This window comes from Mauremys mutica, chromosome 13 (assembly GCF_020497125.1).
Source record: "Mauremys mutica isolate MM-2020 ecotype Southern chromosome 13, ASM2049712v1, whole genome shotgun sequence".
In the NCBI taxonomy this organism is placed as follows: domain Eukaryota; kingdom Metazoa; phylum Chordata; order Testudines; family Geoemydidae; genus Mauremys; species Mauremys mutica.
This window is the reverse complement of record NC_059084.1, coordinates 5,250,510-5,263,159: the sequence shown is the minus strand read 5'-3', so window position 1 is coordinate 5,263,159 and position 12,650 is coordinate 5,250,510. Positions and strand designations below refer to the sequence as shown.

At 44.7% G+C, this 12,650-nt stretch overlaps 1 protein-coding gene across 1 annotated transcript; it reads right to left on the bottom strand.

The window, feature by feature from the left end:
* Nucleotides 1-779: 779 nt before the first annotated feature.
* Nucleotides 780-11,478, bottom strand: LOC123348288. Its single transcript, XM_044985800.1, has 7 exons — nt 11,257-11,478; nt 5,295-5,484; nt 5,141-5,200; nt 4,519-4,863; nt 3,632-3,707; nt 2,842-2,928; nt 780-2,091 (listed from the first exon to the last, which is right to left on the bottom strand). The coding sequence occupies exons 1-7, from the start codon at nt 11,476-11,478 to the stop codon at nt 1,644-1,646; spliced, it is 1,428 nt and encodes a 475-aa protein (XP_044841735.1). The 3' UTR covers nt 780-1,643.
* Nucleotides 11,479-12,650: the final 1,172 nt, after the last annotated feature.

Genomic DNA, 12,650 nt, shown 5'->3' with positions numbered 1-12,650 from the left:
TTTCCAAAATTTCCTTTCATAGAGAGTTTTGAAATGTTCAGGTTTCATTCCTCATTAGAACGAAAACAAATTTTTGATCTCTCCAAATCTGTGAAATGGAATTTCTGTTCTCTGCACAGCTCTGCTGCTGGACATGCCTATGCTGGGGTGTTGTTTTATTCTTTTATGGGAACTTTGACTGCAAGCTCCTTGGGGCAGGGCCTGCCTTTTTTTCTGTGCTTTTACATAGTACAATGGGGCTCTGGTCCATTACTAGGGTTCTCAAGAGCTATGGTAATTGAAATAAATCATAATAATGAATAACAGTGACTGTGTTAGTAATGCTTCTGACTCCTAAAGGAGAGGACAGCTGTAGAGAGCCAAGTGCTCTCCCTCTTACACTGTTGCTACTGAATTGTTCAATGTCTGACTAGAAAAATCTATTTTCTGAAAGAGCAAAAGAACAAAAGAAAGAAAGAGGAATTTAAGTGGGGGAAGGAGCCACTTTGAGCTTCTATTGTTGGGTAGATTTGTGATAGTTTGGATGAATTCTAACTGCATCTTGCATACAGCTGCATTAGGAACAATACAAATAAAAGCAAACAACCACCACAACAAACCCCCACCTAGCCATCATTTCCTTCTGTTAACGTGTTATGGAGCCCTCCCATGCTATTATCAGAGGAAATTCCCAGACACACTCATCTGACGTCAAAGGGATTTATTTTGCTCTATCCTTGGCAGAAGCTGGGTACTGCAGCTGAGAGGAGAGAAGCCAGGTTGAATGAGGAAAGGGATGTAAATCCCATGTCAGGACCAGCTGGGCCCACAGCCCATTAAGTTGCATGTACAATTCCCATGTATTGCTTTCATTCAGGTTACACTCATTGCCCCAAGAGGTGACATTTTTTTGTTCTGACCCACTACAAGGCTGAATGTGGCATCTACATCTTACTGCCCTGTGTGTTATGACAGAGAGAAGCGGAAAGTGTCTCCCCATGCCCTTTCAGTGAGTGGTGGCTTGCTTCCCTCTCTGCCTTGCTTACCGTCTCCGTAACCTGAGAGGAGGTGAGGAAATAGAGACTAGTGAAAAGATTAAACTTGGTGTTTGCAAGTCTGCAAATGGGTTATAGCTTCGTTTGAGCTGGATATGAAATACTAGTTGTCTGCTGTGTGTGCAGCGGTAGCAGTGCTGGGCATTTCAGTCTGGGACTCGCATCCAAAAGTTTGGATGTTTAAAGCCTACTTCTTGTGAGATTTTCAGCATCGTTTTTCAGACCCAAGGTGTTTGAATAGTTGGAATCAGATTTGATTATCCATCCAAATTTCTGGGGGCTTCTTCAGTTGAAATTTCCAATCTCCCCCCCCCCAAAAAAGTTGTCCATTATAAATGGAACAAAAACATTGACTACTTTGCATGATTTGCAAAACTGAGGGGTTTGTAAAATGATGCCAGACTTGGAAAATTCTGGGTGAAAATCTCCCAGGGTGTGAATGCAAACGACTTTTAGCCACAAATAGTTTGTGTTGTTTCTAGCAGATATTTCACCGAGCTTCCACAATTAATCCATCAAGACAACAAAGGTGTCTTGCAAGGCTGCTCAGTGCATTGTATTCTAGATTCCGGCGCTGCCTAGGAAATGAGACACCGAATCACATGCTGCTCAGAGACACTCAGTCTTAAATTTCTGCCTGAGTGCTTTCTGCACATTTTGGATTTTCTCAGTGATTACTGTGTCACTCAGGTGGTCCCCAAACTTCTGCTTCAGTAACACCCTAATGATTTTGATGCACCGCTCATCCATCATGGGCTTAGCCTCCCGAAAGGTGTTCCCTCTCCTTCCTGTGATGGAGTGGCTCTGTATATAGTCAGATGTGAACAGCTTGTAGAGCAGTGTTTTGCAGGCGGTGCTGATTTTCTGGTCAAATCGGATGGCCTCTTTCAGATGATCCTTTGTGTAGCCATTAAACAGTTCCACCACCTCGCATTGCTGCCTGTGGGGTTCTTCCTGAAAGGACAGCGATTCCAGCCGCTGCACCTTCCGTTTCAGGGAGAGGACCTCTTGCTGGAGATCTACTATGATTTTCTCCAGTTGTTCAATCTTCTCAGACCTAAAATATAAAATAAAGCATATAACATGCATGCCTGGCACAAGGCGCCATTCTCCTTCAGCTAGCAATGGGTGTGACGTGTCAGCATGCATTGCCCATTGAATACCCAAGCTGAGAGTCTGGAAAACTGGACTGGGAAGAGCAGACTTTCTCATGGTACTAGTTAAGCCAATGGGAGTTTGCCTGGGTGAGGATGTAATGATTTGACCTTCCATTTCACTTTGCTTTAAGCTTTGGATAAAGTTTAAGATAGAGTTATCGGTCTTTTCTTATTTTGTCCCTACTCTTAAAGTTCCAGAGGGCAGGTATTCACAGTATGAAATAAGACCCACAATGATGGGAACACAGAAAAGTGCAGTACAGGAATCATGACATGACAAGAAAGTCTGAGCTTTAGAATAAAATGGTTTATAGACTCGGTTTCATGATCCCACATTTCTGATGCAAGTAACAATAACAGTGAGACAGAACTATGTTTGGGTGGGACAGAGGTCAATCTGAAGGTTAAATGATGGAGAGCTGAGATATATATGATGCTGCAATATTTTGAAGCCGAGTTATCATGATACCAGCATATAAACCTTCAAATCTGAAAGAAGCTTCAACCTGAGTCTTATCATGTTGATGGTTTGGGGTCTAACAATTGCTGCATGTTGTCTGGCAGTGCTAATCTGAATGATTCTATTTTCTGAGTATTGAGGAAAATGTAGCTATGTGCAGGTACCTGTAACTTCATTTTTCATTAATTACCTTTCCATTTCACCAGGGCCAAAATCTTTCTGAACTACTTCAAAATCATCTGTTTCTGGGGAACCTTCAGTCTTTGGTTCATCACAGCTAGAAAAAAACAAATAGACAAACAAGCAATGGAAGAAGATGCTTCATATTTATTTCATAAGTGCTCTGTGGTCTAAAGTGTATAACAGCATTTTTGGAAAACCCAGCCAACTCCAATTTCATGTGGCATCCCAAGTAAACAAGGTAAATATCTGGCAATATTTGATGTCACTGGGCAAGCATTTCAGATAAATGTCACTCACGGTGTTTTAGAAAATATCAGCTACTTAAATACATGTTTTATATTATGGGCTTGATTCCCCACTAGCTTACATGTCTCTTACAAAACAAGTGCAAAGGGGATGCAGAATACTGCCATTCATGGTATGGGTCACATTTAAATGATTACACAGGGTGCAGGGCAGTGGAAATTCAAGCCCTAACTATGACTTCAATTGAATTATTCTGGATTTACGCTGGTGTAATTGAGGGCAGTTTCTGGCTCTATGTGGAGGGCAGGAAGAACTTCCCCAATTTCCACTTTGTCTTTCATGGATCCTTTCTGGTCAGAATAAGCAGCTCTCCTCAATTGCCCCAGATCCCCTGGAACTCCCCTTTGTCCGCAAAGTTGTGTCAACAAGGCAGGGCAAACCAATCTATATGAAGCAAACTGCATCAGGAAATGGAACCCCGGCTACTGACTATGAGACTATGAGAGGTGCTTTGAAACCTTCACTGTCCTTACTGCTTATGGGAATATTACCTGTTGGTGCAGATGTGCTGCTGACACTTAGCTAGAATGCCATCTGACTTCCTTTTCATTGTCAAGGTGATGTAATCTAGAAAGAGGGTTGGAGCAGGAAGCAAAAGACAGATGTGAAATTGTCATCACCTGGATCCATTGGTCTCCAGAGCATGTTCATCTAAGTACTTAAGCTTGATGTTCCCAAGCTATCAACAGCATGACTCAAACATGCTGTCATTGGCTTGAACTGTTGGGATTTTGTTACAGGCAGAAAGAAAAACCCTCGTCATAATATACAGTTGTAATTCAACCACAATATCCTTAGCAAGGCACTGTGCCATCAGTGAAGAAACTGGACAGGGGGAACATGGCTCATGAAGGTGAAAAATTCTATGGACACTAGTGTAGTCATCAGCACAAATGACAAATACACAGAAAACAAGATTGTTACTCTCAGGGAGGTTTAGTATGTGTGTATGGATGAATTGATAGGTAAACCTGAAACAGGTCAGATGTTCAGGTGAGTACATTTTGGGTACTTTATAATTAATTAAACAAATACATTATATTAGGAGTGTGGTTCACTGGCTTGTGTGGAAAGAATTGTGAGCGGATGAGAAAAGAGCTGGCAATCTCAGCATGCTTTGGATCACACAAAAGCCACAGAGTCATCACCTCTGAGAAGAGACACCAAGGATGGAAAGGACTCAACTCTCACCATTACTGTTCTCACACCCAGGGAAAGCACCCGTGCATTGCTCTGCAGCCTACGCTGCGGAGAAACAGGAATTCAGAGCCCCTCTGACACTTTTCACTAACACCAACATTAAAATTAAAAAATAGACAGGAGTGGAATAAAATAAAACATTCGACTCATTTGCGGACAATAATCCCAGCTGGTTTACCTCTGGTAGCCGTGCCAGGCCTTGCGTCTTCATTCTGGGATGTTCCAGGCACAGCCAGGGACAAGAATGGAGATGGTGATTTGAAGGCCGTGGAAGAGTGGTAAGGTGCTGACATTGTGCAGTGGGATCTAGTCGTGCTAGTCAGGATGCGCCTCTCTTTTAAGACAGAAGAGGCGGCAGCATGATGCTTGAGCCCTGCGTCTTCATCCCCGACCAACGGTTTGACGTAGAAGCTCCCGTCATCGTTGTATTTGCGAGAGGAACTTCCTGGCATCCATTTTGGAAAAGTCTTCCTTGATTTTTTAGGTTGGGATGGCAGCCCACTGTGCACTGCTGGTTCTTCTTCTGAAAGCAAGATGGGGCACATATGGTAACTGGCAATACCACAATGACATACATTGCAACATTCCACAACCGGAGCCCTGCTGCCCCCAGCAGTGTTCTCATCCTTACTACATGGACGCTGTCGTACGATTCATAAGGGATGGGATGAGGATATATTTATGAGCCATCGATTTTAAAAAAATGCACCAGGGTATAAGGTTAATATAGTTAATTACTTTCCTCCAGAAATACACTGCCTGCTGTATATTAATCCTCCTGTGCAAAACTCCATACTTACTTAGCTTCTCAAAGAGTTGTCTGTTTTCCTGCAGCCTTTTCTCTAAGATATCTTTATGCTCTGTTGGAAGAAAAGAGTTTTCAATGTTAATTTCTCTTGTTTCTAGAGGCTGCTCCCAACAGGCCTAAGTCTAGGATGGATAATGATCACTTACCGCTTATGCCTTCCACAACCCCCCAGTACAGACCACTGAAGCCAGGGCAGCGGGCTAGCACCTGCTCCCCCACCATGTAGAGATGAAATGGCTTTCGGGGTTCTTTGATGTTTTCGATGTTGATCACACGGCTGCCATCTGGCCAGCTGATTAGAACGTAAAGCTTGGCAGCCATTTGGACCAGCACCACCTGGAAGAGAAGAGAAGGAACACCCTTGCTGGAGCTATGTTCCGGAGCATACCCACTTTCATTATTAGAGATGCAGGGGAAACTTCTGGTTGCCTAGAACTTTTGGAGATCAGGCCTCTTATTTGGGTGCCCAATTGAGGAGCCTGACTTTAAACATCCATCTTTGAAAATCTTGTCTATTATTCACTGTGAAGAATGCGTTCAACTTTAGTGAAAACCGTGAGGTTCCTAGGTGACCTCTGCTTGCTTACAGTGTTATTATGATGCCTTGTTAGTGTCTGATGAATGCAACGTGTTTATCAGCAGTTTCTGAACTGCTGAGGGTCATTCATTAAAAGGAATAAATTCATATATTGTGCATCTATTCAAAGACTTGCTTCAGGGCAAAAATAATGCTAACCGCATGAATGTCCTGGAAATAATCAGGTTAACTGGGAGCTCAGCTGCTGCAGTTGTGAGTGCTCTGGTAATGCCTACAAATCACGAGAATCACAAGAATAACCAGGCCGGAGTGTTTGTAACAACTCTCCAGTTCCTGACAGCAGATTGTTTTTGCACAGGTATTTGTAATCTGGCAATGCTGGGATGACCCTGGAGTACAGCCGCATGCCAAAACGCTGCCCACCATGATCGGGAGCAGCACAGAAGCAACCACCACCTGGGAATTTGTATTGACAATGAGAGTAGCACGTGAAACACTTGTCCCTGCAACAAATTCCCTTCCCTCCTTTCTGCTGTTCCTCTGATTCTCTGTATTGTGTGTACTGAACTCTTCCGGTTTTCTCCTGGAGATTGCTCATTGAAGCAATGACAGGTACAGGCCTGCGGGGGTGTCGTTGTTGTTGTCTGGTATTTTTTTTTTTGAAAGAGAAACTGCAGTTCCAACAATGACATGTATCATCTCAGGCCATCCAGGACTGGCCGGAACAGTGAGAGCTATTTGTCTGATGCTATATAAAATACTCTGCATTGACGTCAATGGAATCACAGCAATTTCCCATCAGCTGAGAATCAGGCCCACTGTACATGAAAGGCAGCACAAAAGATAAAAGCAAAAAGGAACTACATGCATTTTAGCCAAAACCAATAGACTGTTCGGAGTAAAACAAAATATCCCAGGAATGAGAATATTATGCTCTGAAGGCATGCTCTGCCCCAGCCAGTGAGAGCAATACTGCAAACAAGATTTGAAAGCTAAGTTCTTTGTGGGATGGGGGAAAGCCAATTACTTCCTTCAAACCCAGATTTTCAGGAAAGTGAATGCACCTTTGTGTGCCTGGTTTGCATGCTCATGTAGCGTGTCTGCTCTCATGACAACTGCAAAGGAAAATTGGGACATGTCACTGGTCGACAGCACTGCACTGAAAGCGCCCAGTTCTCCTACCCAGCGCTCAGTGCACTTTGGGCACAAGCAACCCAAGTCACACACAGCCCTCTTCCAAAAATCAAAAGTTACATTGAAACAAGTTCTCCTGTAATCAGCCAGGCTAGGTGGTCAGTGGAGAGACCATGTGGCCTAGTGGCTAGCCATGAACTAGGAGACAGGAGATTTGAGTTCTATTCAATCGCTGGCCTGCTGGATGAGCTTGAGTAAGTCAGTTCCCCGCTCTGTACCTCAGTTTCCGCATCTGTCAAATAGGAATAATGACACTTCCCTCCTTTGTAAAGTGCTTGAAGATGCATGAATGAAAGACTCTCTATAAGAGTACTAGTATTATTGCATGACTTGATCTCTTTTTAAGCACGCGGCATAAAATGTGGGTGTGGCTTTTCCACAAAGAAAGCCAACTCGGTGTGAACCCCTGCAAAGGCAGAATGGAAAGTGTTGATCCCGTTAAAACTCATATGCCAATGAGAGAATTTATAGGCCCCAAACCATTGCAAACCACTGCTCTTTTTTAGCATTCAAATTCTCTCATCTGTGCACACAGCAGGAATTATGCTTAACTTCTTTCTGCCAAAGTACCGCACACCTCATGGACTAGAACCTCAAAGTCATTCTACTCTGACTTCTATTTAAAACAGGCAACTGTTTTCTCTTAAATTTGCTTAGAATACTCCCTGTGAAAATGCTATGTAGTCTTTCCTTTACAACTGGAACTGCACAAGTTAGTTTCCAGTGTAAGTGGACAGCTCCACCCTGGTTGTTATTATTTGTATTACAGTAGCACCTAGAGGCCTGAATCGGGGCCCCATTGTGCCAGGTGCTGTACAAACACCTAACAGGAGTCAGTCCTGCTCTGAAGAGCTTACAAATAAAACTGGCGGGACAGACAAAGAGGACAATCTGCAAACTACTCCACTTAGGAAGGACCAATCAGTTGCACACATAAAAATGGGAAATGACTGCCTAGGAAGGAGTACTGTGGAAAGGGATCTGGGGGTCATAGTGGATCACAAGCTAAATATGAGTCAACAGCATAATGCTGTTGCTTAAAAAAGCGAACATCATTCTGGGATGTATTAGTAGGGGTGTTGTAAGCAAGACACGAGAAGTAATTCTTCCGCTCTACTCCAGGCTGATTAAGCCTCAGCTGGAGCATTGTGCCCAGTTCTTGGTGTCACATTTCAGGAAAGATGTGGACAAATTGGAGTAAGTCCAGAGGAGACCAGCAAAAATGATTAAAGGTCTAGAAATCATGACCTATGAGGAAAGATTGAAAAAAAATGGGCTTGTTTAGTCTGGAGAAGAGAAGACTGAGGGGAGACAAGATAACAGTTTGCCAGTACATAAAAGGTTACAAAGAGGAGGGTGAAAATTGTTAACCTCTGAGGCTAGGACAAGAAGCAATGGGCTTACATTGCAGCAAGGGAGGTTTAGGTTGGACAACTTGAACAAATTGTCCAGTGAGGTTGTGGAATCTCCAGTGGAGGTTTTTAAGAACTGGTTAGACAAACACCTGTCAGGAATGGTCTAGCTATTGCGTAGTCCTGCCTTGAGTGCAGGAGACTGCACTAGATGAACTAATGAGGTCCTGTCTAGTCCTACACTTCTATGATTATATCATTTTACAGATGAGAATTTGAACCAATGAGAGATTAAGTGACTCACTTAAGATCACACAGGAAGTGTATAGTGGAGCTGGGATTTGAAGCCAGACTTCCTGAGTGCCGGTTCAGCTCCTTTAACCTCAAGGTCATCCTCCCTCTCCAGTATTAGAATTACGAATAGCATTTCTCTCATGCCAAGCACCGTGGTGTCGGGGACGCTGGCTTGGATTGCTGCAACGCAGCAGGTGCCGCAGGAGTATCCGGCAAAGGGGAGGAGGTGATGGGGCATGTACAGAGCTGAAGCAGCTGTACTGCGCACTGATAGCAAGCCCAGAAAAATATGGCAAACACAAGGGGAGCCCAAGGCCCTGCTAGTGACTCTGGTCACACAGCAAAATGGAACAGGAGGGCCGTCTGGGTTATGTCCTGAAATGGAAAGTTGGGGTGGTTTTGTTCCAAGCATCATTGCATTGCATGGTCCGTGGCTACAGGAAGCCTTTGACGAGCTCACAAAGATTCTGACAGCCTCAGTGACACTCAGCAGCGCTGTCCTCCAGAAACACACCCATTCGTTTGAATAGGAGCACTTGGGGAGTAAGGTTAGGCCTCACTGTCTGAATCTGGTGCTAAGAATCTGTGCCAGAAACCAGCTGTGTTTATTGGAGACAGAGGATAACCCAGAGCATTTACACATGGGAGCAAAGACATGTTACAACACAGACCAAGAGGGAGAAGGGAGCAAACAAAATGCATTAGTCAGACCTCACCCAATCCAAACTGGTTTCCTCTGGTTTCATGACCCCCCCAGATTAAAGACTTGGTGTTTTCTGCACCATCCACATTGATTCCATTCACTCTGGGCTCTGAATCACTCTTGGAGAATTGTTTCATCTCCCACCCATTCTCAAAAAGAGTTTGCTTGCAAAAGCAACTAACTTTCCACAAACCTTCCAAGTCCTAGGTAGAATAGCTCCCCTTCTAGCAAATACTATCCCCTGATTCGTTCCAATTCCTCTCCCTCGGCTAGGACGTGTCAATGGGTTTTTAATATGGTACAATATTTGATCTTGTGTTAATTGGCTTGTCTCCAAGCCCCAGTCTGCTATCGCTGTACAGCACCAGGCTGCAGATAACCCTGCTCTTCGGACCACAAAAGGTTACAGAGAGACTAAGCTACCGGGTGGGATAAATGCACAGCTGCGATTTCACCTTCCCTTAAAAGGAACAAACAGGTTTCCAGATCAGTTTTCCAGCAGCTAATGATCCAAGCAGCTAACAACTCCAGCCTGAAAAGGAACTTTTTAAAGATGTTTTCTTTTTCACTAATCTTCAGAAGTGGCTCTTGTCCCCTCCAGCCCACTTGCTCTCCTAATTTTTATTTCATTTTAAAAGAATGCAACTTAATGAACAATCCACATAGACAGAGCGAGAGAGAGAGAGAGAGAGAGAGAGAGAGAGAGAGAGAGATATCAAATCCTGATATCAATAGATCTCAGTCCTTGCCTGGTTCGCACTGCTTCAGTTGCAGAGTCTTGCAAAATGTCTCCTGTCTATCCAGCTCTCAGCTGCCTGCTGCAGAAGAGAAGGTGATCGGACACTTCTTTTGCCGTGTGTTTTTGTCCCCTCACCACAATTCCTTGCCAGGTTTCTGTTTCTGGATAAGGAGCCCCCCACTGTAAAACAAATCCCCCTTCCTCTTTCTTTCTTTAGCCTCTGTCAGTCTGTTTCTTACAGGAAGAGTGAGCAGAAAAGGAGAGGAACGAGCCTTGGGTTTTTTGGAGCATGAATAAACCTTGCATTTCCATGAGTTATTCATGAATAATTCATGAAAATGCATGATTAATTCAGGTTCATGAATTATTCAGGCGTAATTCTCGAACATTCCTGGTTAATTCATGCTTGCACAGTGAATAAGGGAGTCAGGCTCTGGGGCTGGGTGGATTCTTTTCTCCCCGAGAGGGAGGAAGAAGAGGCTTGCAAACCTGCATCGTACACTGCCCGTTTCTGCACATTGTAAGAAAACATTCTCCAGGCCCTTTGCAAACGAGAAGTGGAGGGAGAGCCTTGATATGCCTGCAGCCTTCTGGCTGTTGGGAATGAAAGGTTGTAAGTGTCTTTCAAACACCACACAAGTCTGATTATGCATTTCCTTCTATTCCTGCTGCCGAATCCTTCCCTCGCTGAGATTCTTCGCAGTCATCTGACTGGGTTACATAGTAACCTGCCATGTAAGGAAAACAACACCTACAGGCCTATGCTTGAGGAATCAATGCCCTTGCAAACTTGCAAAGCAAATTGATTTATTTTCACAGTCCTTCAAAGCTCCGGCTCCAGTACTTGGCTTGTCTGAGTAATTGTGTTATTCTCAGTCTCAGCAAACAATGGGTCTCACCCTGACTTACACATCAACCTATTGGACATATCTAGCTGGCAACTCGCAGCTCTGCTGGGAGTCTACCATTACAATATACTGGCTTCATTTACACAGAACTATTGATACGCAGTTGCTTTAATAACACAGGAAGTGGCATACGTCCCCTCCATGCAGTCAAGCTTACAGCTGGTGGTAATGACCTCTTGTCCATAGTCAGACAGCGAGCATGTGGTCTAGTGGTTAGATCAGACAACAGAATCAGGACTCCATTCTCAGTTCTGCCAGTGGCCCTCTTGGGTAAGTTACAAAGGGCCACAATGCAGTATCTTACTCACCTTGAAAAGCACTTTACTCCTCAAGTAGACCCATTGGAAGCATGAATAAACGTACTACAGTCTGGTCCTAACCCTGTTTATATCTGTGAAATGGGTGTAATAATGAGACATCCAGCTGGCTCTGGATTTGGGGATTGTCTTCAAAACCCCAGATCTGGAATTCTCCCCTCCAGGGTTTTGCGTCTGGGCTGGCTTAGGAAGAAGAATTGGTTCAGGTGCTGCCAAAGATGTCCAAAAACTTATAGGAAGAGCTGATTTCACATTCTTGCTGGCACTGTTCAAGATGGCCACCATCCCGTGGGATCGGCTGGCCTCCCAGGATTTCCTCCATTTCAGACTGAGAGTTCAGGAGAACAGCTTGTGAGATTTCTGCTCGAGGGATGGGCGAGTAGCATAGCAGGGAACTCCTGTCAAGATTATCTGGGTCAACAATGAGTGATGCAAAGATCTCTGGGGGGTCCTGGCAGTGAGCTGAGCTCAGTTCTGATATCAGTGGCAGCTTCTGGCATCAGCAATAGCTCAGAATGAGGCAACTGGGGGAGTCAGCTGAAAAAATGCCAGAAGTCAGCAGATAAGGATTCTACAGACACTTTTAAAGGCAGGGAGGTTGAAGCTTATGTATGTGCTCAATGTCCCCCCCCCCCAATGCACACACAGACTGGTCAGTGGGGACATGCAGCATAGAAATCTATGCTTCGTTCTTTGTTCAGCTTGGATGGTTGAGGTGACTGAACTCTGGAACAGAGCTGGGAGTGGGACCTCTAGCCACTAGGCCCTCCCTCCCCCCAACGTAGGGTGACCAGATAGCAAGTATGAAAAATCAGGACACTTTTTTTCAGGTGGGGGAGGGGGGATAGTTGTGTATATAAGACAAAGCCCCTAATACTGGGATGCCTGGTTACCCTACTCCAGGGTCACTGAGTCCTGCATTTCTGGGGGTGAAATATCACAGAGGCATCTTCCCTTGAATTTACAGCAACAGGATGAAGCGAGCCTTGTACATGCCAACCCCAGGGGGACAGCTAATTCAAGGGATAGACACACCATTACCCAGGGTTGAGAATTCATCCTACCTGCCTGCTGGCAGTGGTGCCGGGTGATTGCACAAGCTAGCCTCAGCTGTCTGTATTGCTTGGAGAGGCGGGCTTTCCTGTTTTGGGGTAACAGCTATCTCCCGGTATAAGGGTCTGCTTCATTTTCATGCTCAAAGCCTCCCTGCCCACCAACAGACAGAGGCCAAGCATGTGTACTCATGGCACTGCCTGTGAATGAATAATCCATGGTTCACTGTCAGCCTGGGACTTGGTCATGAATAATTCATTGCCATTCCTGGGTCATTCACACGTGCAGAGTCAGGCCCAGATTCTTCGCGTGATGTCCGAGTGACAGGACCAGCCGAGCTGTCCTTATGTCTATATTCAGGAAGGAAGGGGGACATAAGAACAGATGAGTCTTGGCCATCATGG

Bases quoted from the DNA above. Each gene is read 5' to 3' on its own strand.
- LOC123348288 (XM_044985800.1), bottom strand. From the start codon at position 11,478: ATGGTGGCCATCTTGAACAGTGCCAGCAAGAATGTGAAATCAGCTCTT. The intron at 3,708-4,518 runs GTAAACCAGCTG...CCCTCTTTCTAG, and splicing joins GCCTGGCACGGCTACCAGAG to ATTACATCACCTTGACAATG. The intron at 2,929-3,631 runs GTAATATTCCCA...GTTTTTTTCTAG, and splicing joins CAGCACATCTGCACCAACAG to CTGTGATGAACCAAAGACTG.